This window comes from Solanum tuberosum, unplaced genomic scaffold (assembly GCF_000226075.1).
Source record: "Solanum tuberosum cultivar DM 1-3 516 R44 unplaced genomic scaffold, SolTub_3.0 scf00682, whole genome shotgun sequence".
Classification (NCBI taxonomy): Eukaryota; Viridiplantae; Streptophyta; class Magnoliopsida; order Solanales; family Solanaceae; genus Solanum; species Solanum tuberosum.
The window spans coordinates 133,688-159,848 of NW_006239635.1; the positions used below are offsets into that span (position 1 = coordinate 133,688).

The window sequence follows — 26,161 nt, forward strand, 5'->3', positions numbered from 1 at the left end:
AAAAAGAAAAATTTTTTTTTTTTATAAAAAAAATAGAGTAACCCATCCAAACTATTCAAATTTTCTCCCCTATTTAACCCATCCAAACTATTCCATAATTCTCACCAAAACACAAAATGGGATATTCCAATATTGGTTTAGTTGTTTGTTTCATTACCTTTGCTATATTTCCCTTCATATGCGAAGCTCAAAATACTCCCCAAGATTATCTTAACGCTCACAATGAAGCTCGTAGACAAGTTGGTGTTGGTCCTATGACATGGGACAATAGGCTAGCGACCTTTGCCCAAAATTATGCTAATCAAAGAGCTGGAGACTGCAGGATGCAGCATTCAGGTGGTCCTTACGGCGAAAACCTAGCCTCCGCATTTCCGCAGCTTAATGCGGCTGGTGCCGTGCAGCAGTGGGTCAATGAGAGGCAATGGTACAATTATAATTCGAATACTTGTCAAGCTGGTAGAGTATGTGGACATTATACTCAGGTGGTCTGGCGTAACTCGGTACGTCTTGGTTGTGCTAGGGTCAGGTGCAACAATGGGTGGTATTTTATAACTTGCAATTATGATCCACGTGGTAATATGAGCGGTCAACGTCCATTCCTTGTTGAAGAGCAACCAGACTTTGATTCCAACTTGGAACTTCCAACTGATGTCTCAATAAATTAAGCTTCATGTTTTAAATAAGGAAAATTAAATAAATCCAGTTAGTATTATGCTATGCATGCAATAACTGGAGTTATATGAAAATAAATATACATGGACCGTTTAAATAATTGCTTCTTGGTTTAATTTAATTTATTTATTCGCTGTCTCATAAAATTTGTCATATAATCCCCTTTGAAACGTCTCTAAGAAATTTCAATCGATAACAAGTATTTTTAACAATTAACCATAAAACCATGATAATTGTTTTCATTCTAAATTCTAGTTGCTATGTTTTTCCTCACAAACAATTCTTTTTCCCCGACAAGCTGGTCACACATAATTTAGGGAATTAACTAACTCCTTAAACATGATAATTGTTTTCATTCTAAATTTTTGTTGCTATACAAATAATTATTTTTTTCTCAACAAGCTAAGATCTGATATTGTTGTATAGCACGCGAGAGAGATAAAAAACTTTATTTTTGTTTCCTTTGAGAAAGATTTTTGTAACGATTAAATTTAGTTCTTGAAAAATAGTGACGAGTATTAATATTTGTTTCAATAACTTGTGTGAGTTACAATCTTTAGAAATACTATAGATACATACCTATAATTCTTCTCCTTGCGATCATCGATCAACTCGAGGGCTTTGTTGTGACTAGACTTACATAATACTTTAAATTATCTACGTATCTCGATTGTTGAAGAAGATCAAGCTAATTCCTGGCATAACTTTAAGAAGATGAAGTTCTTTTGTGTTGTATATTAATTAGGTTCAACTTATTTATATTATAAAAAAAACTCTTGTTTTTAATCGTTTATAATTTTGATATTGAGAATACGTACAGATATGCCATGAAATTGAGCATGTGATTCTTTTCCTGTACACAAAAATAGAATAGGCAATAATTGATTATTTCATAAAAAATCAAGTAATTTTGAGAAGCCAATTATATCAAGCAATAAGTATTACACTCTGAAAATTTATAGAAGATACGTAAAACTTTTGTAATATTACATTAATAGAAGTTCTTATGATATGCTAATTGTTTTTAATTTAGGAAGTTCTTAATAACTTTAGTATATTTTGTTAGTTTTAATATTCAAATTTGTAAGCTTAATAAGATCATTAATTATGATAGCGCGAAACATAGGTTAATTACTTGTATATTTATATATATAATAAGAGAAAAGACATAAATAAGACAATTGAAGTTGTCCTAATTTTTTTAAAAAGACATCGTAACTTTGCGGGCGTCTTATTACCCTGTAAAAATATTGAATATCGTTGTAAAAGGGTCATTTTGACCCATTTTCTCACCTAGTTTGTGAACATGCACAACACGCACATGAAAATTTGTTTTTGCTCATAAAAACCAATTAAAAAGTGTCACATTTCGCTTGTTTTCAACACCAAGAAAGAGAAATAACAAGAGGAAAAAGTTTCACAGAAAAAGATAATTATATACTGAAATCAAGAAGATCTAATTAGCTGAAAGAATAAGGATCTTTGTTCCACCAAATTTTTTCCCAAAACTATCGATGAGAGAGAGAGATTAAAGGAAAGGGTTTTATATTAATAAATAAACAAAATGTAAGTGAAAATGTCGAATTTGACGGGGAGAGAAATTAATTTAGGAACATTTTTTAGTTTTAGTGGAAATACAAATATAGGTTGTGTGTATCACACGTGAGCATCACTTTTTGAAACGAATTGGGCCGGATTTAAACTAGTGTGAGCCTCACGCGCGTCTTACCAGGTGAGGAAATGGTTCAAAATGGCTCATTTACAACAATATTCAATAATTTTATGGGTTAATAGGACGCCCGCAAAGTTAAGATGTCTTTTTAAAAATTCGAGACAACTTCAATTATAATTTTATGTCTTTTCTCATATAATAATTACGAACGGCTCTTTTGAGCTTTGTTTTTGCTGATAAAAAAATAATTAAAAACTGTCACATGTCTACCTATCGGCCAGTTGTGCCTCTTCTCTCCCTGGTAAGGTCTGTTTATCTAGTTTTTCAATTGTTTGTCTTACTCATGTATAATTATTTTCATTTCTTTCTTTGGATTGTTGACGGAATAGTTCTTTTCAGTTTGGTAACCCTAGTTTTTGATAAAATTTTAACACTTCTTTGTGTGCAGTGGTTGGTGGTCCCTTCCCCTTTATTTTTTTTGTTATATTTTAAATATATGCACAATTCTCTCATAATCTATTGGAATGGGAGGCCAATGAGTTGTATACGAACTTGCCAAATACTGTTGAATTGAGCTAGAAATTGATGTTAAAATGTGTCTTATAAAGGAAGATAAGGATCCAAACGAGGAAGCATCCACATTGGCGCAATTCCATCATGACAACATCATTAATATGCAACCCCTCGACCAGAGACGGATCTAGAATTTGAAGGTTGTGAGTGTCAAATCGTTCAAGTAACATAAAAGGACTGGTTGCTTTAATTTTGGATTACAAGATCGGGTTATTAATCTTTTTATATTTTTATAAACAAATCGATCAAATATGCATGTTAGTAATATTTTTTGTTTTAGATATTCTGAAATTAGAGATAACTAAACAATTCAGTTTTTATTTTCTTTTTGGAATTAGATGTCTTATTCGCTGAAACTTTGAGGAAAAAAAAGAATTTTCACATTAAAATTTGATCTTGTATAAACCATCTAATAGTATTAACTTAATATATTCATATTCCACTGACTTTATGTGTTGTTGGAGATACATAATTGGGAAAGAATAAAAATTATAGTTTCAACCTAGTCATCTTACTTAGCAAGAACGTCGGTGAAGATCTAAAGAACGAAAAAAAACTTTCTTTTTACTCTATATTCTATCTTACAAACATTAAAAATAAATTTTAATCAACAAACCCATACCAGTAAAGAAAGAAACTTAAAAGGCTAAGTAAATTATCCTTGTAAGTAAGTCTAATTTATTCACTTCAACAAAAAAGAAAGAAATATATAAGAGAGGGTAGAAAGATCAAGAAAGAAAACTACTACAATACATAAGAGAGTCAATTCTCTATCAGTTCACAGCGGATCCAAACACGATTTAAAAGCTCTTTCTGTTGCGTTTTATCCGTACAATTATCTTTCAATACTTTGAACGCGACATCTTCCAAAGAGTAGTAGGTATAGTCGTTACAAGTGTTGAAAGTGGGAAAGAAAACTGCATTATCTACATTTACGTTCATGCCACAAACAGCCATAGATGAGGCTTCGCTAGTGAAAAGAAGCCAATTTTTTACTTCTTTTACTAATTTGACTATTATGTTGCTTCCAAAATCTAGTTCATAAACATGAACATCATGTTGTGGTGTCACAACCACGAAATGTAGCACATTTTGATCCTGACGTTGAACTAAAAACAAACGGCAAGCACCAGAAATAGGAGGTGAATATAGTTGAGAAAGTTGATGGATAACCCAATAAGGGGCTCCGTCTTTCAAGATGCCAAATACACCAACATCACCGTATTTGCCAATGACACAAAATTCTTCACCAAAGTAGACCGGACTAGAAGATGAAAGTATGAATGGCACCTCACTGTCCCTTGTGATACTAGTCCATTTATCATCCCCTTGTCTCAAATATGAAATCCTAACTTGAAACAAGTTTAAGGAAGCTATACCAAAGATTAACCAGGCAGAAGAACTAGTTGGAGAAGTTGAGAATGACATAATGTCACAGAAATAGTCGTCTGTTTTTTGTGGGAGATGAATTATTTGCTTCCCAGAAGGTGAAGGCTCAAGTAAGAAGAGAGACTTCCCCTTAGACACAAGAAGCCATCCATCTTTTGCATACCGAATTTCACAGCCTACAAAATCGTTGTTTCTCATATAACAGTTGAAATTTCTAAAGGGATTATAAAAGGTGCACAAACCATCGTTTTGGTTTAGAGATAGAAGCCACATGGAGTCTTGATGATAAGAAGCAGCTGCATGATCATCAACAACCACTTTCCAACGTAGTGGAGGAGCAACGGATCTCCATAATTTACACACCAAGCGAAAATTCATGTATGCTTCTTGAGAAAGTAGATGACGAGAAATTTCCCTTTGAAGGTCTTGAGAAAGATGGATGCAAATACTGCTGTCTACAGGCGCAGGCTTACTGTTAATACGGGATCGACGCTTTTTCAACTTGTCGCCTCTAGTACTAGTACTAGTGTTATGTTGAATTTTGGCCCTTCCTGACCTAAATAAGTTATCAAAATCAAATGTTATGAACAATATAATATTCACAAACATATAACGTAGACAATGAAATTAATTAATTAATTACCTGGCGAATAGAGGAGGAACCGAATTGGGAGGACGGTGGACACGAAATTGCTTAGTGGTTGACAAGCTTTGTTCGCCAATGTGAAAGGCATATAAAGTGCGGTGATCATTGCACTGTGTGAAATAGACATTGTTATTTTCTTGAGGTAGAGATGAAGAAGTTGCAGCAGAGAATTGTCCACTTAGAAAAATAATAAATCCGTCCAAATTGAATACTCTGTTGAATTGATTAGTTTCAAAGTCGACCTCCCAAACCTCAAAGATAGAAGGTGATCCGATTTTTGTTGAACTAGAAACAATTGGTCTTGCCACGAAACCAAGTGTATTCTTCGATGCATAGCAGTGGCATCTATGGGTGCCCTGAATGTTGTGAGAGGAGACAGACAAGTAGTTTTAGTTATTTCAGGGATCATTTGTATTATGCCTAGTTTCCCTTCCTGAAACAGAGTGCATATTTTCTCACCGTTGCAGAAGGTGACTGCGTCGATCAACCTGTTATCATCATACAGTTTTACCTTTATCCACTTTTTATAATAAGGAGGACCAGTAATTAGACAATACGGTTCTTCGCGAAAGAATAGGGAGACGTTGCATAAGTATTGATCATCGTAGGGAAAATATTCATATGTTGAAGGGGAAACAACACACTTTCGCACCTCTGTTATCCAGTCATCGCAGTGATAATAATAAGGGAGCATGATTTTGGTATGACATTTGATGTTATAAATAAAACATTCACACATGTCAATGAAAACACCCCAATCGTCCCAGCGAGCCAAGCAATATATGCCCTTCTCGTTAACATCAATTTGTTCCTTGGAAGTGATTGATGACAAATATTTTTTGTCCTTCTCTTGAGCCTTCTCTTGAGCCCTGACTGATGAATAGAAGTTCGTCTCCATGATGACTTGTTTTATTCAGACTTTGACCCAATTCATACACATATCCCTCTCTTTATATAATGACTCAATTCATAAACAAGTTGTTTCCTACCACAACTAGTTTTAGGGAAAACGAAAAAAAAATAAAGCACTTTTTGACTTTTATTAGGATTCCTATTACATATTTACTAACTTTTTCTTTTCCAAAAATTAAGGCAGTTTTAATGAGTTTTTTAATTTTCCGAAAAAGGGCGGGTTTTTTTTTTTGTTTGCCAAAATAATACTCCTTCGATACGGCAGTACTTGTTTTGCTAAAAATAAGCTACTTCTTAATTTTGTTAGGATTCTTATTACATTTAATTGATTTATAATTTTTAAATTGATAAATAATAATTTGAGAAATATAGTAATTTTTAAAATTAAATTAAGAAAAAAAATATACAATACAATTTTCTTATAACAAATGAGATAAAGTATCGCAATAAAAAAGCAAAGAGGCTAATTTGTGTTGCCTATAACAAAGTAATACTAAAATTTATTCTATCTATTTAATATTTATTAGTTCTAAATACGGAAATAAAGTGTCAATAAATAAAAATTAATGCATATTGCGTCTGTGGGGAGTCGAATCTGGGTCTATTGCTTGGAAGGCAATTATCCTAACCGTTGGACTACAAACACTTGCTTGCTATTCCTACTTAAGACACATATTTTGTCCATACAATCTTACCCTCACTACTCCAACCTATTCGTTTCATTCCAATATATGTGGTGAAGCTTGATTAGGTAAAGTGTATTATTTATAACTATAAATATAAAAATGAGTCATAGCTTTTTTAAACAAACTAAAACGAAAAAAAAGAGTTCCCATTAAATAGAGAACAAATTGAGTAGTGATGTGAATGGATTCATGCATCCATTCAACAAGTTAATAAAAGGTTGCAATTGATGCTTCTTCATATTCATAAGCATTTTTAGTCCATCAAAAATTTATATATTCTGTTTTTTTGTAGTTGTGATTTTTGGGTATCCTTATTTAACTTCTGATTAATTTGTAAGTGCACTTTTAATCCTTAAAACAATGAATCTTCACAAATTTAGCAAATCTATATAATAATATAAAGCTGGATATAGAAAAGGTGATGTGGAACCTTTCTATGGCCAACATTTGGATTTATCTTTTTTCTCATTTTTTCGACATTTTTTTTAATTTTTATTTCATTTCTGCTACTAATTAAATGACTACTAATAAAAACTTCATACAATTTTTCCTATCTATATACTGGTCAATGAATTATTTATCCAATGTATCCGTATGTTTAAGTAATACGTGGAGTAATTTTCAATATAAGAGTAAAATTGAGATCAATGAGTAGGTGAGATGTTATTTTCTAACTACTTCCGACGGAAAATTAAGTACGAGAGGAAATCAATGACATCGATCCATAGAAGATAATGAGAAATTGTAACTTTTTTATCTCAATTATGTGACGTTTTTTTTAATTAACCTAAAAAAATTATCAAAAACTTATTTCTTTTATCTTAAAAATATTTATTTTTTTACAGTTATACAAATAATTAAAAAGTATTCTGTTTTTTCTTTTTTTCTTTTAAAAATAATAGTGACAGATTAAATAGTGAGACAAAAATTAGGACGGAGAGTGTTACAATTTAATAGTTAAAACAAATGAGTGTTCAAAGAATCACGTCAATAGTGACTTGAGGCGGCTCTTATCATTTAAGCGAATAGTTGCATAATGTGACATGTTAATCTTCGTTTTTAATTCACAACCTACGTAATCTCATAGACTCATACTAATTTTTTTCTTTTAAAAAAATAGAGTAATCCATTTAATTCTTGACGTAAAATTGCAGACTATTCATTTTTTCTTCCCTATTTAAACCCATCCAAACTATTCCATAATTCTCACCAAAACACAAAATGGGATATTCCAATATTGGTTTAGTTGTTTGTTTCATTACCTTTGCTATATTTCCCTTCATATGCGAAGCTCAAAATACTCCCCAAGATTATCTTAACGCTCACAATGAAGCTCGTAGACAAGTTGGTGTTGGGCCTATGACATGGGACAATAGGCTAGCGACCTTTGCCCAAAATTATGCTAATCAAAGAGCTGGAGACTGCAGGATGCAGCATTCAGGTGGTCCTTACGGCGAAAACCTAGCCTCCGCATTTCCGCAGCTTAATGCGGCTGGTGCCGTGCAGCAGTGGGTCAATGAGAGGCAATGGTACAATTATAATTCGAATACTTGTCAAGCAGGTAGAGTATGTGGACATTATACTCAGGTGGTCTGGCGTAACGCTGTACGACTTGGTTGTGCTAGGGTCAGGTGCAACAACGGGTGGTATTTTATAACTTGCAATTATGATCCACGTGGTAATATGAGCGGTCAACGTCCATTCCTTGTTGAAGAGCAACCAGACTTCGATTCCAACTTGGAACTTCCAACTGATGTCTCAATAAATTAAGCGTCATGTTTTAATTTAGGAAAATAAATCCAGTAGTACTATGATATGCATGCTGGAGTTTATATGAAAATAAATATATATGGATCATTTAATTAGTTGCCTCTGTTGAATTTATTTATTCGCCCGTCCCATATTATTTGACACAATTCCCTTTCGAACCTCTTAAAAAGAATCAACCGATAACAAGTATCATAACTAATTTACGTTTATCTCTCTTCAATGAACATACACCCTATTTAAGAGAATAAGACTAAGCTAATTTTATTGATATTAGTATTTAGTAGAATAATCGCTTGTTTGATATAGCATCAAATATATAATTTCTATGATACGTATCAGAATGGTTAACTTCTTAATATAAGGGGCAAAATGGGATAAATTACAGCAATTCAATTTTAATTTTATTTTATAAAACTATAAGTACTCCCCTCAATTCATTTTACTTATTATGTTTTTCTTTTGAATGCGCCTTTTACAAAGCATTAACTCCCTACAATTCATTTTACTTATCATGTTTTTCTTTAGAATGCGCCTCTTCAAAAAAATGAACCAAAAAGCTAAATTGACTTATATCAATTATCTTTATTTAATATTCTTGATCTCGATTTAATATTTAATACTATTACTCTCACCACATAAATCTCTCTTCTTATTTTGGACCAATTATGTTTAGTAATCGAAACAATACATAAAAAAGAATCATTTACATATACATACAATATAATTTTTCGACAAAAATCCATCTTTATTATCTTTACTATTTGTACTTTTACCATGATATAGTAAGAAATTATCGTGTGACCATCCAATTTTTTCGTAGCAGGATTACTGACATCATGCATGTAAATGTCTATTTGTTTGACATTGTAACTAATGTAATGGGATAGTATTAAAAAAAAAAGAGTAAAACAATTAATCAATTTGCTAGTGGTTCGGATAATACATGAATGGTTGTAGTAAATCGAGTAGAGGCCAATTCAAATTTATTTGTCTAATAAATTTAAAGAGCTAAACTTAAGCAATACGTGATTAATTACTTCTTTTGGTAAAGGGGTTATGATACCCAAATAATTAATTATCGCAATACATGCATGGTGCCCTAGCTGCTACTTGCAATATATTCCTTTGACTATAAAATAAAATATTACTATACTATTGAAAGATGTTAGATAGATGAAAGAATAAAAATGGTAATGGTAAAATAGACTTTGCATAGGATCAGGGATGGGGGAAATGAGTATTTTTTAAAGTTGAGGGGAGAGTTTGATTTTTAAATCAAAGTTGAGAGTTGTAAATGATTTTCGTCTTGTAGTTATTTACTTTTTCCGTTTCATATTACTTGTCTCATGTTAACCTGACACACCCTTGAAAAAGCTTTAATTAGTTATATATTTTACTAAACTAACTTTATTAATGAGCTGATTTGAAACTTTAAATTTGACTATTACTACTTATATCTTTTTACATTGTCTATGTATACATTGTTTAAATACTTAATTAAAATAGTATCTTAAGGTTAAAGCTTTTACAAGGGAGATGTATAACAGTTGCTTTAAAACGCTAAACTTCTTTTCACTTTCCACATGCAAAATTCCTAATTTCACGAAGCAAAATACTGACATTTTCCACCTATAAATATATCCAACATATCCAAATCCTTCTCATCACCTCTTCAAATTAAAAATGGCATTATTCAAAGCTTCTAATGTTCTAATTTGTTTCATCATTTTGGCATTTGTTTTACCTTATTGTGATGCCCAAAATTCCCAAACAGACTATCTCAACACTCATAATTCAGCTCGATCTCAAGTAACTGGTGTTAGTGCAATAACATGGAACACAACTCTTGAAAATTATGCACAAACTTATGCCAATCAAAGAATTAGTGATTGCAATCTTGTCCACTCTAATGGTCCTTACGGCGAAAATATTGCTAAGGGAAGTGGTTCTTTTATGACCGGCACTGCTGCTGTTAACTTGTGGGTGGGCGAAAAACCGTACTATGATTATAATAGTAATAGTTGCACTGGTGGAAAAGAATGTCGACATTATACTCAAGTAGTCTGGAAAAACTCGATTCAACTTGGTTGTGCTCGAGTTCAGTGTACCAACGGCTGGTGGTTTGTTACATGCAACTATAATCCTCCAGGCAATTACATTGGTCAACGCCCATACTAATTATTCTGACTAACATCAAATTTTATAATCAAATAAGAAAACTAGTAGTATATGCTACGTACTTTATAGAGGTTTGCATGATCTCTATATTTACGTTGCATTTTAGTTTCGTTGCACCAATAAATTACACGAATTATTTTATTGTACTTGTTGTTTGAGATTGTTTTATGTATGACATATTTGGTCAATATTCCTTTAAAGGATGACCTACTGCATCAAAATATAACTTTTTGATTTTAAGTTATACATATCGTTAAGGTAAGAAAATTTTATTATTGTGTTTTGTTATGGTAGGTTATATAATTCTGCGATTGCAAAATCCACATCTAAAACAAAACTTATATGTGAATTTATAACCGATAATGTAAACTAATAAAGCTAGTTGCACCCCATCCCCCCTCCCCCTCCCCCAAAAAAAAAAAAAATTTCCTTCATTACCCCAAAAAAAAAAAAGATTTCCTTCATTAGATGCCAGCAAAAACATTCTTGAAATCACTTATAAAGATGAAAAGAGGAAAGTGTGCATTACACGAAATTAGGAAAAGTTGATGTACTTATAAAAGTAAAAATCATCACTTTGCTTCATAGGATATAGATACTTTGATCCAAGGACCTTCATAAACTTTTTGATTTAATGCAAAGAACAAACATAAGAGTACAAAAGTGAAAAAGAAAATAATATTTTCTTATTATGCATAGTCGCAAGAGACATTAAATTTAGCCCATAAAAATATAACGTAACTTGTCCAATTTGATTAATACTTTGGTAGAGAGCACTCTATGGGCATATTATTTTGGAACCGTTGATTATCCATACAATAATCATATGTCAAATGATACTTTCTAACCCATTTAAACAATCTTCTTTGTGTCCATGTCAAAGTACTAGATTGCCCCTTATTCCACCAATGATTTTCACTTTCTACTCTGCAAAATCTTGCATTCCCTTTCCAAACACAAGCATCAATTTTATAATTTCCCAATGTGGCCACAAAGGGTGCTTTTGACCATTCAATTTTTGTTTTTCCACCATCTGTTGCCCAATCTTCTCCATTCCATATGCTCAGTTTGAGTTCCATTGGCTGCCAATGAGGATATTTAGCTCCTTTGTCTGCATGGTTTCTGTATGTTCTAATAGGTACCCAATCTACCATGAACCTGCCCAAAAATCGAAAATGAGTTGTACTTTTATTGGATATATTTAAGAACTCTTATTAAAATTTGGCGTTAAACCATCAATTTCATTGATGATTTCAGTGATAAGTATTTAAAAGATCAAATGGCTTACACAATTTGGTGAAGGTTCCATAGAATAGAATAAGTGTGGTAGTCTTGTGTTGGATCAAACCACAAATTGATTCGTTGTTCTCTATCGTCAAATCCATCAACATAAACATTTGTTTGAAGAGTATAAGGTTTTCCAGCTACATTCCCCAGAAATTCAAAATCTACCTCATCGCGATTCGGTTGACCCGAAGCTAACTGCATATATACGTAATTCCAAATTCATCAAAAAATTTAAGAAATATATATTTGATAATTAATCATTTTTATGATTACATAAAATGCTACAACAGTGCCTGCTGAATTTCCTGGTATCAACTTAATTTTCATGTCGAATTGACCAAATAAGTACATATCCTTTGTAGCAATCTCTGTACCTGATTAACAAGTTAATCAAACGAAAAGTATTTCATCAAATTAACATTGTGTTCATAGGCAAAATAAATAAATATATAATTTGCGTTTGAATTAATTAATTAATTAATAATTACCAGATTCCTTGTCAAATATCAAGTTTCTTGTACGGCCATCAACAGAAGTGTTTATATGGCTAGGTGAATATGTTACGTAGAAATCCTTATTATAATCTCCTGTAGAAACTATAGAAGCTAATGCGATATGAGATAAGTAAATTAAAAAAGTAGCCAAGAAAATAAATCTAGGGAAATGATTCATTTTTTTCTTGGAAATCATATCAAGATTTGAGGATGAAGAAATAGATAGGGATAATTGAAAATATATATATAAATATATAATAGTGTGGTATTGCATGGGAATTAAGCTAGTGAGACAAGAAAGAGGAGAACCCATAAGAGTTTTGTTTAAGCAAGAATATCTTTAATACGAAGCAAAGGATATGCTAGCTGTTATCAAAAGCGGCTCAATAAAATTTGTGGCTTAAAACTAAATCTGGCTAGATGTATATTTTGAGAATAAAGTCATGAAGCTGTCTTTGATCAATATTTGTTTAAATTCGAATATTGAGATTTGAGGGTAACTACTAATTAGTCTTAATATTTGTTACTAATCTTTTTCCAATGGACTTCACTCTCCCCATCGTCACATATTTTGTGTTGGGCCCAACATGATTTTCAAGCCCGGCCCAGTCCAGTTGAAGAAAGATGAGAAAATTCTTGGGCCCAAGTCCTTTTAAAAGATGGAAAAAATTATGCGAAATGACACATTTACGGTATATTATTTAATTTAGCTATAGTTTCGGATATTTATGATTCGCGGCTATGGTTAATTCTTAAATTTTACTATTTATGATTCAATTCATAATTGTATAAATCCAAAATGTGTATCTGATTGTATAAAACCAGAATTTGTATATTCTTACCCTACCTATTTGTATATGATTTGTTGATACATTTGATTTGTATATGTGAAAGAAAAATCGTAATAAATTACCATGTTTATATATTGGCAAGCGAAATATACAAATGGAGTTCTAAACAATTTCTAAATGTATAGATACATAATGTGTATATACTTACCATATTTGTATATTCGCAAGTGATATATACAAACGAAAGTACTCATAACAAACGAAACTATAGGTATGGAGCGTAATTAAGCAAATTGTAGCTAAGGAGACTTATTAAGTTTAATCTCTTTCCTATTTATGAGATTTTCTCTATTGTTTAACGTGACTCATAATGAACATTTGAAAACATGCGCAAAAATTCTTCTAAATATTTGAGGTGAAAGTTTTTAATATAAACACTTTGTCACGTTGCATGTGCTCAATTGAAAGATCCTAGTTCAATAATCTAAATAAATTCAGTAACAAATTAACAGGTAGGGCTAAATTTAGTTTATCCCAGACATTTGGTTGATTTACTTTAGAGGGGTGTATGGACAGGTAGGGCAAAATTTGGATGGGTCAAAATGGTCTTAAATCAAACCATATTGAAGAAGGAGAGTTCAAAATACCTTTTAGCGACAATCATATGATGTTTAATTAATAAAGCTAGAAAAAAAGAGATCAAAAAACCTAATAGCAAACCTTACTACAAATTGAGTAAACTCAAGTGAAATAAAACTATCCAACTATTTAACTGCTCTCCTGATTAGAGTTGTTTCTATAAAAGGAATTAACTTCTTTGTCATGCTCCTGCACAACACGTAAGGTCACCAGACACTCAATAACTTCTTTCATATTTGACTGTTTCTTTGGTTTATCTTCTATATACTGTATTGCAAGTTGTGTGATTATAGTTCCATCGAGAGGATCAAAATCTGGATCACCCACAAGATTTTGGTGGACAATTGAACGCCGAGACTTGAACTCTCTCAAAACCCACATATTAATTGCATTGTCTCGGTCTCTTGTATCCACACCAACTCTTCTGTTTATCAAATTTACGAGTAAAATATCAAAGGCAAAGACATCAGACCTGACAGTAAACGTATCTGTAAAGTATATGACAAATTATAAAAGAAGAGACAGAGACATGCGGTTGCAAAAAAACGGTTGAGGAGATGATTATCAAGGAAATCGGGCTAAAGAAAGAAGGATGCTTGTGAGATATAATTTCTGTAAAAGGAATTAATTTTTTCACCATGCTTCTGCACAACCCGTAAGCCCTCCATAATCGCAACAACTTTTCAAATTTGGTCATTTTTTTGGTTACTCTTCTACCCAATGTTTTATAAGTTGTATACAACTCTATCAAAAAGACTTTTGGTGGACAAGTGAACATCGGGCTTAAAATTTTGGTGGACAAGTGAACACCGGACTTGAACTCTTTCAAAACCCATAAATCAAATGGTCTTTCTAAGAGATTTTCATACTCAACAATTCTTTTTCTTATAAAGTTTAAGAGCAAAACAACAAAGACAAAAACCATCGTATCTGACACTTAACGTATCTGTAAAGTTTTTGACAAATTACAAACATAGTTATAGAACAATCAAAAAGAAGCTTCAACAATCAACGTATGATTTTATTTTATATTTGAAAATACAAATAACGTAGTATATCAAAAACTACAAAAATAAAATGAAACCACTCTACGAAAAGAAACATAAAAAAAATTGCATAATGAAAATCAACAAAAAAAATAATATAATATATAAATTATACTTCAATAACTTTAAGCTCTCCCCAATTACATATCTGCAAGTTATCTCACATCAGATCAAACCTTAATATTACTGGTTTGTTGGTCTTATATTTTAAAATAAAACAACAATCTCAAGCTAATGTAACAAACATTAACATAACCTTAGATATAGTTGTAAAAAAATAATTTATTTATAAGAATAATTAAGTAATTTAATTCAGAGTTCTAAAATATTTTATATAAAAGTAGATAAATTTTCATTCATTTTTCAAGGTGGGACTTCTTAACACTCCCCACACGCCTAGACTTCATTACCAGTATCTCCCATGTTTGAATTTCTGCCTCCATTCCCCACCGAAAGCACACAATCAAAGATGGTAAATAAGAATAAAGTTGTATTCACATTCGCATAATCCATTTGTATTCAAGTATAAACATGTTTATATTGTTGATTAGTTAATATATGAATATTTTGATATCAACAATGAATATTTTTTTTCATTGTATTCCATGTATGTATATTTAATAGTTGTATTCATTGGTATAATAATTGTATTTAAATTCATACATTTTGATAAATATGTATGTAGAAAAACAGATAGTATGTATTAAATCGTTCTATTGAATCAGCACATGCAAATACATACAAATCACAATACATCTCATGATTTTGAAGGAAAAGCTTAGGTGCAATTTGATAATTTTAAGGATACATGTTTTGGTGTATACATCCGTACTTTATTATAATGGAAAGTTTGGATGGTAGTCTAATAATGGAAGTTTGTGAGTTCAAGGGATGTAATTTAAGTGCTTGCCATTTTAAAGACAAAAAACACCTTAATTGGTGCATTATAATTGTAGTTGTATACAAGTATATAATAAAAACTTACCTTTTATACAATCGGATATCCACCATAATTATAGCTAAGTAGCGTAATTAATATAATTATAGCTATTCAATTACATAAACTCTTAAACTATAGTCATTTCTGCAAGTTTCTCTTATATAATTGCTTCTTTTGTATATGTATAGCGAAATATACATATTAATAGCCATAGCAAACGTAAAGTTTGCTATGGAACGCAATTATGCAAACTATAGATAGCATACAAATATGATTTTTATGTTTGCTATATATGAAAGTTGTTCTTGTTCAAATTGATTGGGTCAATATGTTTTTAAGCTTTCAACATATAGATCTGTAAAATCTCAAGCATGTTCCAATTGATTCTGATGTATATAATTAACAGGAGGTGACATTGTTTAATGTGACTCATAATGAACACTTGAAAACATGCGCAAAAATTCTTCTTAATATTTGAGGTGAAAATTTTTAATACCTTATATGACAATCATATGGTGTTTAGTTAATAAAGCTACAAAACGAGATAAAAAAACCCGATAGCAAAACTTACTACAAATTCAGTAAACTCAAAATGAAATAAAACTATCTATGTATCTAACTGCTTTCCTAATTAGAGTTGTTTCTATAGAAGGAGTTAACTTCTTTGTCATGCTCCTGCACAACACGTAAGGTCTCCAGACACTCAATAACTTCTTTCATATTTGGCCGTTTCTTTGGTTTATCTTCTATACATTGTATTGCAAGTTGTGTGATTATAGTTCCATCGAGAGGATCAAAACCTGGATCACCCACAAGAGTTTGGTGGACAACTGAACGCCCAGACTTGAACTCTCTCAAAACCCACCTATTAATTGCATCGTCTCGATCTCTTGTATCCACAACAACTCTTTTGCTTATCAAATTTACGAGCAAAATACCAAAGGCAAAGACATCAGACTTGACAGTAAACGTATCTGCAAAGTATTCGACAAATTACAAAATAGGCTAGAAAGAAGAAAAATAATGGCAATTAAGTGGCGAGGTAGACACAACCAATGAAGCATTCATTTTCAACACAATACTATATATACATATCAATTGCCTCATTTCCTTCTATTTTCTTCCACGTCCCTTCATTTCAAACATAACACCAACTTCTATTAAACAAACATTAGGAAATTGAGGAGAACAACAGCTGCTGAGATCAAATGTCTCCAAAAACTTCTAAGGAAATAAAATTGTAGGCACCTCCAAGAGAAGATATTACTTTCAGTATCATGTGACAATGACAGCAACAATAATGAAAATAACACTATGTTTTTTTTTTTTTTATGACGGTGTTGTCTGTACCAGCGTTCCTCCACTATTTCACTAGGGTACTTGTCTACTACCAAGTACCAGGTAGGACTCTGTCCACCACACCATTTGATGCAACAATGAAAGTAACACTAATGTTATATTTAATGGAAACAAAAGAAAAGAACTAGAACCATACCAGGACCATGTGTAACGAGGGATCCATCAATGTAGCCATATGGAGCCAATCTAAAATCCGATGCACTGATTTTATTACGTAGAACCCCTCCAACTAACAGACCAAACTCATACATAATTGGTGTGAAATCCTGGAGATATGAAACACAAAATATCTTCAGTCACACAAATTACTGAATACAACATAATAGAATTAATCCTGACAACCAAAAATATTGAACAACAAAATGTACCTGATCAACCACAATGTGATATGGAGCAAAGTTGCGAATGAGGTATTTCCTATCATGCAGATAATTAAGCAAGCGAGCTAATGTAAGGGCTATCTTAACCCTCTGCATCCAATTGAAGTCACCTGAACAAGCAAAAGCAGAACAGTAATTGGAATGTCAACATCTCTCCTACTGATTCACTGCATATCATGTCTCCATTGCCACCCCACATTTGTATTCCGGTAATAGCTACTTTGCCTTATTAATGACTACAGTTCCTTAAGATACATATAAGAGTAGAAGTGCACCTCGAGTAATTAAGTTCTCCAATGTATCATGTGGATTTAGATCATAAACGATCCCCAGGGTTTTTTCCCCGCGACAATATCCAATCACTTTCACTATGTTGGGATTTCCCCTAATCCTTGAAGCTTGCAAAATTTTCAGTTCATTCTAAACAAAGAAAACAGTTGGTTAAGGTAAGGAAACAAGAGAATGAGCTTGCACAAACACAGACCTCAAATCTTTCCAGTGTGTCGTCGCCTGTATAGTGATACACGTTTTTATTATCATATATAATCTTGACAGCGACATCCTTGACATCAGAACCAATGTGCATCTTCCCACGATAGAGCTTTCCTAAGTCGGTGACTCCAACAAGATTTTCGGAAGAAAATTGACTGGTAAACTGGTTCAGATCCTCTGGTGTGAGAACATGATGATTGTGCTCCATTATGAAATCCTCGTCCTCATCATCACTCTCAGCGGGGCATTTATTTTGTCTGAAAGGCAGACAGAAGTATTCTGTCAATAAAGTAGTGAATCCTGTACATAAACAAGCAAGAAAGGGGAACTCTGTTAGAAACAACAATACTATATCATCTTAACTACATACTATGTATGGTATATTCTTAGATCAAATCAGATGGTATATCATTGCAATCCTTGCCAAATTAGCTATTCAGTATCCAAAAAGCTTCATCCATGTTCAAATCAAAGATTGAAAATAAAAATAAATTGCAAACAATCAAAAAATAGAAATGTAATTCTATATACAGACCTACCACAAACTAACAATTATTCTTTGAAAAAAAAACCCTAGAAAAGCAAATACATTAAGATAACTAGATAGAGATCGAAGATACCGACCAGCAGCCCACCGGCGAGGCATGATTCTTTTCCAGTCCAATTACAACAATGGGAATTACGGGAGACGCGGAATTTAGGGAATGGGAATCAGATTTTTTTAAAAAATATTTTGAGTAACTTCTGAAATTGTCAAATCAAGCTTTTGGAAGAATTTGAGATTTTATATCATGAGATTAAATCGTATTGATCACGTTGGGTCTTAACCCTTCTTTAGCCTATTTTAGTGTAAGTAACTTTTTGAGTAAGTCAATAAACCACTACTAAAAAAATTAGTGTTTAGCGACCACAAAATTAATTTTGTTGGGAATATAACAAGTAAATTTTTGGTTTATCAATATAGCGACAGATTGTTGATGAACTATTTATTAGCGCGAATAATTGGCACCTTAGTATTCCCTACCGATTTAACAGCAGAAGGGTTACGGCAAATTGAATTAATTTTGAAAGACAGATATAGCAACGAAAAATCTGTCGTTACCTCTTTAGATTAGTGATATTGGGAAAGATATCAAAATCTTTATATATTTTTTCTATAGTTGTTGAGTTTTTATAGCATTGCTTTTAAGTGCACATAATATTGTTAACAACTTCAAAGTTATCTTTCAACTGCTGTGACTTGTTGCAACCTTCGACTGCTGCGACTAGTAAAAGTAAGTTTGATACTGTTTCTTCTTCTCTTTGACTGCTGTGACTAGTGAAAGTAAATTTGCTACTATTTTTTCTTCTCTGTTTTCATTACTATTATGTACTCAACTTCACTGTGGTGGGATGAGTTACTCTTTCTTCTCATGTTCTTTTCTACTTTCTTCACTTCTTAGATGTGCTCTAGTTATTTTTCTCTTCTTCTTTGCAGTTTTCTTGAGCTTTTTTTCAGCTCTGTAATTTTTCTCTCACAGGTCTCAGTTCTGTAAAAAATAATTCTATAAAATTTCAGCTCTTGAGTTTTTTATTACCATTGGTTTTAAGCAAACGTGCATTGTAAATTTTCTCTTGATTTCACTAAGATACTTGCAACTGTAAAACATTTCAGGTACTTTAGCCATATTTTAGGAATCAGTAAAGTCATATTTGAATGAAACTTCTTGACTGTCAATAAGGAGGGGTGATTGTGTGCTACTTGTATGAATTTCATTACCTTCTATTCTTCTTTTTTGTATAATTATCCATATTTTAACAATTCAAAAGTAACTAAAATAATTCACGAACATAAATAATATGAAAAAAAATATTAAGTTCAAGCAAGAAATTACTACTCACTTCCGTTCTTTTTTACATGTCTCTTGTTCACACTCACTTTAAGAAACTAATCCCTCTTATTTTTCTTTTACCTAACTGCTAAGAAAATATTAATTGGAAATAAATTTTAACTATTTCTATTTCATCCTTATTTATACCTTAAGTTTTCATATTTCTTCATGAAACATTCACTCTATTTATGTTTCATTTTGAGGTGTTTGCGTCTTCAACAATAATTACTAGTAAGGGTAAAATAAAAATTTGAGATGAAGAAAATATTTATTTTACTGAACTATCCTTACTAATTATACTTTTAAAAATCTAAGCTTGACTACCACTTATTCACTTTTACTTGTCCACATTTACTCTGGAGGTGGCATTTGAACGGATCGGATCAAACTTAACAAGATTGCGTGCTACTTTGAAATCTGATCATGTTGAAGAAAGAGAGTTCAAATAAAACTACCCAACTATCAAGGATGCACATTAATTTCTTCAACATGCTCCTGCACAGCACGTAAACCTTCCAGACGAGCAACAACTTCTTTCATGTTTGGTCGTTTCTTTGGTTGCTCTTCTACACACTGTTCTGCAAGTTTTGTGATTGCAGCTCCATCAAGAAGATCAAAACCTGGATCACTCAGAAGACTTTGGTGGACAAATGAACACCCAGGCTTGAACTCTTTCAAGGCCCATAAATCAAGTGCCCTATCTAAAGGGTTTCCATACTCAACAACTCTTTTGCTTATAAAATTTAAGAGCAAAACACCAAAGGCAAAAACATCCGACCTGACACTGAACGTATCTGCAAAGTATTTGACAAATTACAAACATGGTTATAGGACAATGAAAAGAAGCTTTAGCATGACAGATAAAACTAAGGCAAACAAACTTGACTTCTCAGGTAAGCAGCACATGATTTTTTATTTTATTTTTGGAAATGCAAAGAAAGAAGCACATCAAAAACTACAAGAATAAAATGAAACCACAAAATGAAAAGAGAACATAAAAAAATATATTGCATAGTGCAAATCAACAAAAAAACATAATATATAAACAATACTTTTATAACTATATTGCTCTCCCAAACTACACATCTGCAAGTTATCTCACACCAGATCAACCATAAATATTACTGGTTTGTGAAACTCAAGGGTATATTCATTTAAACTGGAGAGGAAAGGAACGGAAGAGAAGAAAGGAGTGGGAAGCATGATTCTTTTGAAACACAACAACAACATACCCAATGTAATCCCACAAGTGGGATCGTCTAGGGAAGGTACAATGTATGCTGACCATACCCCACTCCTCCGCATACCTTTGTGTGTAAAGAGGTTGCTTCTATTTAAACACAAAACTACACAAATCATTTGCCTCTTTTCCTTCTCTTTTCTTCTACGTCCCTTCATTTCAAACATAACGTCAACTTCTATTAAAACAAACATAAGGAAATTGAGGAGAACAACCACTCCAAGAAAACTACTGAGAAAAGTCTCAAAAAGACTCTTAAAGAAATAAAATTGTGGGTGCCTCTAAAGAAAATATTACTTTCAATATCATGTGATGTGACAATAAAATAACACTATTTTTTCTTTCTTTTATGAAAGTGTTGTCCGCACCAGTTTACACGTTCCTCCACTATTCCATTGGATACTTCTCTACCCCATAGGTACGGAGTGGCGGGTAGCACTCTGTCCACCATACCATTTGATGCAATAATGAAAGTAACACTAATTCGCTAGTGTTATATTTAATGGAAACAAAAGAAGAGAACTCGAGTCATACCAGTACCATATTCAAATATGGATGCATCCATGTAGCCATATGGGGCACATCTCAAATCTGATTCATTGATTGTATTACCCAGAACCCCTCCAACTAACAAACCAAACTCAAACATAATTGGCGTGAAATCCTGGAGAGATGAAACGCAAAATATCTTCAGTCACTCAAATTACTGAATACAACATCATAGAATCTTGACAACCAAAAATATTGAACAACAAAATGTACCTGGTCAAGCACAATGTGATATGGAGCAAAGTTGCGAATCAGGTACTTCCTATCATGCAGATAATTAAGCAAGCGAGCTAATGTAAGGGCTGTCTTAACCCTCTGCTTCCAATTAAAGTCAGCTGAAGAAGCAAAAGCAGAACAGTAATTTGATTGTCAACATCTCTCCTACGGATTCTTGGATAAGGAGATTCACTGCATATCGTCTCCATGGCAACCCCACATTTGCCCTATTAATGACTACAGTTCCTTTGCTCAAAGGATTGACACACAATTGCCTTGGTTTGAACCCAAATATAGGTATAGCAGAAAATAGATAAGATTAAAGATGAGTAAAGATAGACCTCGAGTAATTAAGTTCTCCAACGTATCGTGTGGATTTAGATCATAAACAATCCCCAAGGTTTCTTCCTCTTGACAATATCCAATCACTTTCACTAAGTTGGGATTGCCCTTAATCCTTGGAGCTTGCAAAAATTTCAGTTCATACTACGGAAGCATAAACAAAGAAAACAGTCAGCTAAGGTAAGGAAGCAAGAGAATGAGCTTGCACATACACACAAACCTCAAATCTTTCCAGTTTGTCGTTGCCTGTATATTTAAACACCCTTTCATCAAGACCTATAATCTTGACAGCGACATCCTTGGTAATATCACCAATGACCATCTTCCCACGATAGAGTTTTCCTAAGTGGGTGACTCCAACAAGATTTTTTGGAGAAAATTGACTAGTAAACAGACACAGGTCCTCCAATGTGAGTTTATGAAGTTCATCCTCAGCGGGGCATTTCTTTTGTATGCAAGGCAGATTGATGCATCCTATGTTTGTTATAACAGAAATTCAGGAGAAACAACAATACTATGTATAGTATAATCAATTTATTCAGCTTCATCAATTCCATGTTTGATTTTCTGCATCCATCCCCACCCAAAGCACACAATCAAAGATTGAAAATAAAATTGCAAACAATCAAAAAAATAAAAGTGTAATTCTATATACAATCGAAGATACCACCAAACTTACAATTATTCTCAAAAAAAAAAAAGAAGATAAAAAATGAACCTAATTAAACCAAAACCCCAGAAAAGCAAATACATTAAGATAAGTAGATAGAGATAGAAGATACCGACCAGCAGCACACCGGCGAAGCATGATTCTTTTCCAGTCCACTTATAACAATGGCAATTTAGGGAATGGGAATCAGATTTTTTAAAAAATATTTAGGAAATATACTGGGCTCGTTTTAGGTCCGTTATAAAATGAACAAATGGCACAGCATGTAATCTCCTTTTATTTATTGGCAATATTTAGCCCTTTTTTATTTTTATAACAAAAAAAGCTTTTTTAAAAATGAAATTGGCATATTTTAGCCCACGTTATTCTATGAGAAGTTATTTGAGTTTATTGGGTAGTGGGTCAGTTTTTCCTTTTTTTTTCTCCTCTTTTCCACGTTAATTTTAGTTAGCTTTTATTGATATTGTAAATATTTAACCATTATTCTTCCATTCACTTATACCATAGTTGATGTTACTTTTTAGAATTCCTTCCGTAAAAATATACTATGTGTCTATTTTTTCTTCATCTTTGTATTTTGTTCTCAACTCTTTTCATTGTTTTTAAGATTTAAAGATTCAGGTTTAACATGTGCAATTATCTTGGTATCTCAACATAGGATTCTGTGGGATCACCCCTAACCATTTTCAATGCTTTTAACTTTGCTCGATGTGCTTTCCAGTATGTCAAATCAAGTCCAAATTGTTTATTCATATTATGTCTCTTGCATTGTATACAGCTTTTGGGTCATGATATTTGTACTGTATTGCTCTTCCAAGTATAGTTGAGGTAACAACTCGTTGTGACATTAGTATATCCTTTGCAGGACAAGTGTGTTAAGCAATGAATCGTCTCACTTTGAATATTTTTGACTTGTGCAATGCTGAGCATTTTAATTTTCAAGTGCAATCCTCATTTACACATTGAAGGAAAAATCTGAAATGTATACAAAGTTTTATTGAATGAATACACGGATATGTATACATGAATGTAGTGTATACATGAATGTGCATTCACGTGATAAAAATCCAGTCATGATAAAAGATAATTCGATACTCAGTTTAATTTTTTGAGTGAATGAATACATGAATATGTATACAATAATGCATTGTATACATGACTATTCAATCACGTGATAAAAACCAATCTTTTGATAATATTAATTTTAGTCAAGTTGTAAAATTTATAAGTAATTGGATTCATAAAGTATACCATTTTTGAAAAGGTATACATTGTAGTAGATATCATAGATTCATATTCTACTTATACTAATTGAATAATACCTTGATGAACTTGATCTGTTCACTTTAAATTGAAACTTCATTTGAATTGCATAATTTTCAATGATAGACTTCAAAATCTTCTTATCCTTATATAGTTGACCTTCTGAGGGTACGTTAGCAGCATCACTTTCAATAATATTGCATTGTTGAAAATATGTAATCTGCCGAGCAGCCATGGTATGATTTGGGTATCGACCTCCTCATATTCTTCTCCAATAATTGAAAGTGTATGATGAATATCTATAGCTTTCCAAGTTATGCACAATGGATAGTCTTTGAAGTTTCCTGAACCTTTTTTCAATTCGATGTATACTTGTAATCCCATAGTGTTTCGTATCCACATAGGCATAGAATTTTCATCAATTTTATAATGAAATTCAAACGAATTCAAGGAAGTATCGACATTTAGATGGCTTGAAATCAAGCGAGTGAATCCGTTGAAATCAATGTTTGTTGTAATAACCACCCCATCCATGGAATAATTTACAAAATTATTTGTGCTATCCCATTCTCCGCTATGATGAATCAACACTATCAAAGACGCCATTTATTTGTTGATATTTGTAGTAGAACCTCGTTAATTTTTTAATTTTTTTTGTATTGGACATGAAGTTTATGAATTTATGGAGTTATGGATGCTGAATCGCTTATTATCTCTGGGAGTTATGTGGTTTCCCACGTTCCGTCTTTAATGCCAGTTGAGTGTGGCGGTTAGTTTCTCCAAAAAAAAAAAACCTATTAGTTGCAGTATGTTAATAATGGGCTATTTTGTGCTCCTTATCTTTTGGTCTATTAAATGCATTTTAATTATAGGCTATATATTGCTAATTTTCAATAATAGTTGTATATATATGTCATTTACTCCCTTTTGGGTCATTTGAATTTATATATATATATAGGCCTATCATTCACGGCCCTTAAAGTTGTCCGCATAATTCACTTAGACACATTAACTATGACTTGTACCTATTGAACACTTAAACTATTCAAAACATTTACCTATTAAACACAAAATACTTATGTGGCAAAATAAGTGTAACTCACTCTGGTTGGGCGCGTGAGTAGATTCCAGATTTTTAGATAAAAAAAAAATTATTTGATAAATTTGTCTTTTTTTGACACATGGCATACAATAACTAAAAGAATAATAATTTAATTGAATAATAATCTTAATTTTTTTTTAAAAACCCACCCCACACTTCTTTACCGTCTTCTTCACTACAAAATCTTTGTTCCTCTTTTTGGTTCCATTAATTTTTCTTCTTCATTTTTTGTTTAAGGAACAAATTGAGTCTGAAGAAATATATCAGGATAGAGTGTTCTTAGCGCCAATATTATTGTCGAAAAAAATCAACCAAAGAAACAATCAGCCAAAACAGAAAAAATCAAAAGAGATTATTGATAAAGATTATCATTGAAATCGTAGAAAAGTATTTCATCAAAAAATAAAAATTAGATTGCGTCAAATTCCAGCGAAACTCTACTTTTACCGGCAAGACTAATACGAATTTGAAATTATTTTCTTTAAAACTGCTAAAAACTCAAACCATAAAGAATCACAACATAGAAAAGAAGTAGAATATACAAATCTGAATTGAGTTTTAAAAAGAAAGTGAATTTAGGAGTGGTGGTTGTGTGTTCTGGAAAAAAAAAAGGGGTGGTTGCGTGGGTGGGTGGGGTATTGTGCTGAAAAGAAATTGGGGAAGGATGATTTTTTTCTTTTCCTTTTTTTTGGGGGGGATAAACACATAATTTTCATTTTATTTTTTTCTTGAATTGTTATTATGGGTCCATGCCACATGTCTTTTTTTTATTGGTCACTATGCCACATCATTCGCGAGTATATAACACACTCTCTCTATTTTTAGTTGATTGTCAGAAAATGTTTGATAGGTATAATTTTTAAATAATAAAGGTGTTCAATTGGAACAAGCCTAAGATAAGGTGTCTGAGTGAATTATGCGGACAACTTTAAGGGGTCATGGATGACTTAAGCATATATATATATATATATATATATATATA

The 26,161-nt window shown here is 32.1% G+C and overlaps 7 protein-coding genes across 7 annotated transcripts in view; 4 read left to right on the forward strand and 3 right to left on the reverse strand.

The window, feature by feature from the left end:
* The window catches only part of LOC102595106 (basic form of pathogenesis-related protein 1-like), a 1,283-nt gene extending 1,256 nt beyond the window's left edge, over positions 1-27 (forward strand). Inside the window, exon 2 of the mRNA XM_006367041.2 lies at positions 7-27. Within this exon, the coding sequence (XP_006367103.1) occupies positions 7-27 (21 nt within the window). The remainder of the gene's footprint in view (positions 1-6) is intronic.
* A 63-nt stretch (positions 28-90) lies between these two features.
* LOC102595432 (basic form of pathogenesis-related protein 1-like) lies at positions 91-665 on the forward strand. The gene has a single exon (XM_006367042.2). The coding sequence runs from the start codon at positions 117-119 to the stop codon at positions 663-665; it is 549 nt and encodes a 182-aa protein (XP_006367104.1). The 5' UTR covers positions 91-116.
* A 7,049-nt stretch (positions 666-7,714) lies between these two features.
* On the forward strand, positions 7,715-8,404 carry LOC102591665 (basic form of pathogenesis-related protein 1-like). Its single transcript, XM_006367033.2, has one exon. The coding sequence runs from the start codon at positions 7,772-7,774 to the stop codon at positions 8,318-8,320; it is 549 nt and encodes a 182-aa protein (XP_006367095.1). The 5' UTR covers positions 7,715-7,771; the 3' UTR covers positions 8,321-8,404.
* A 1,597-nt stretch (positions 8,405-10,001) lies between these two features.
* LOC102592003 (pathogenesis-related leaf protein 6-like) lies at positions 10,002-10,589 on the forward strand. Its single transcript, XM_006367034.2, has one exon. The coding sequence runs from the start codon at positions 10,004-10,006 to the stop codon at positions 10,496-10,498; it is 495 nt and encodes a 164-aa protein (XP_006367096.1). The 5' UTR covers positions 10,002-10,003; the 3' UTR covers positions 10,499-10,589.
* Positions 10,590-11,103: 514 nt separating this feature from the next.
* On the reverse strand, positions 11,104-12,483 carry LOC102596094 (probable xyloglucan endotransglucosylase/hydrolase protein 10). The gene is made up of 4 exons (XM_006367044.2): positions 12,274-12,483; positions 12,059-12,159; positions 11,787-11,980; positions 11,104-11,656 (listed from the first exon to the last, which is right to left on the reverse strand). Exons 1-4 carry the CDS (start codon positions 12,473-12,475, stop codon positions 11,254-11,256), a joined length of 900 nt encoding a protein of 299 aa, XP_006367106.2. The 5' UTR covers positions 12,476-12,483; the 3' UTR covers positions 11,104-11,253.
* A 3,720-nt stretch (positions 12,484-16,203) lies between these two features.
* On the reverse strand, positions 16,204-18,668 carry LOC102596420 (probable serine/threonine-protein kinase Cx32, chloroplastic). Its single transcript, XM_006367045.2, has 6 exons — positions 18,551-18,668; positions 17,919-18,226; positions 17,710-17,854; positions 17,423-17,544; positions 17,191-17,320; positions 16,204-16,669 (listed from the first exon to the last, which is right to left on the reverse strand). The coding sequence occupies exons 1-6, from the start codon at positions 18,570-18,572 to the stop codon at positions 16,323-16,325; spliced, it is 1,074 nt and encodes a 357-aa protein (XP_006367107.1). The 5' UTR covers positions 18,573-18,668; the 3' UTR covers positions 16,204-16,322.
* Positions 18,669-20,112: 1,444 nt separating this feature from the next.
* On the reverse strand, positions 20,113-23,009 carry LOC102592330 (probable receptor-like protein kinase At5g47070). Its single transcript, XM_006367035.2, has 6 exons — positions 22,931-23,009; positions 22,365-22,618; positions 22,144-22,288; positions 21,800-21,921; positions 21,572-21,701; positions 20,113-20,591 (listed from the first exon to the last, which is right to left on the reverse strand). Exons 1-6 carry the CDS (start codon positions 22,950-22,952, stop codon positions 20,260-20,262), a joined length of 1,005 nt encoding a protein of 334 aa, XP_006367097.1. The 5' UTR covers positions 22,953-23,009; the 3' UTR covers positions 20,113-20,259.
* Between the last annotated feature and the right edge of the window lie 3,152 nt (positions 23,010-26,161).

Coding starts and splice junctions, on each gene's coding strand:
- LOC102595432 (XM_006367042.2), top strand. CDS start 117: ATGGGATATTCCAATATTGGTTTAGTTGTTTGTTTCATTACCTTTGCT.
- LOC102591665 (XM_006367033.2), top strand. CDS start 7,772: ATGGGATATTCCAATATTGGTTTAGTTGTTTGTTTCATTACCTTTGCT.
- LOC102592003 (XM_006367034.2), top strand. CDS start 10,004: ATGGCATTATTCAAAGCTTCTAATGTTCTAATTTGTTTCATCATTTTG.
- LOC102596094 (XM_006367044.2), bottom strand. CDS start 12,475: ATGATTTCCAAGAAAAAAATGAATCATTTCCCTAGATTTATTTTCTTG. Junction 11,981..12,058: donor GCACTGTTGTAGCATTTTAT/GTAATCATAAAA, acceptor GTATATATGCAG/TTAGCTTCGGGTCAACCGAA. Junction 11,657..11,786: donor TGGAACCTTCACCAAATTGT/GTAAGCCATTTG, acceptor ATTTTTGGGCAG/GTTCATGGTAGATTGGGTAC.
- LOC102596420 (XM_006367045.2), bottom strand. CDS start 18,572: ATGCCTCGCCGGTGGGCTGCTG. Junction 17,545..17,709: donor GGAGAACTTAATTACTCGAG/GTGCACTTCTAC, acceptor TTGCTTGTTCAG/GTGACTTCAATTGGATGCAG. Junction 17,321..17,422: donor ATCACATTGTGGTTGATCAG/GTACATTTTGTT, acceptor TCATATCTCCAG/GATTTCACACCAATTATGTA.
- LOC102592330 (XM_006367035.2), bottom strand. CDS start 22,952: ATGCTTCGCCGGTGTGCTGCTG. Junction 21,702..21,799: donor ATCACATTGTGCTTGACCAG/GTACATTTTGTT, acceptor TCATCTCTCCAG/GATTTCACGCCAATTATGTT. Junction 20,592..21,571: donor CATATTTGAATATGGTACTG/GTATGACTCGAG, acceptor AATACTTTGCAG/ATACGTTCAGTGTCAGGTCG.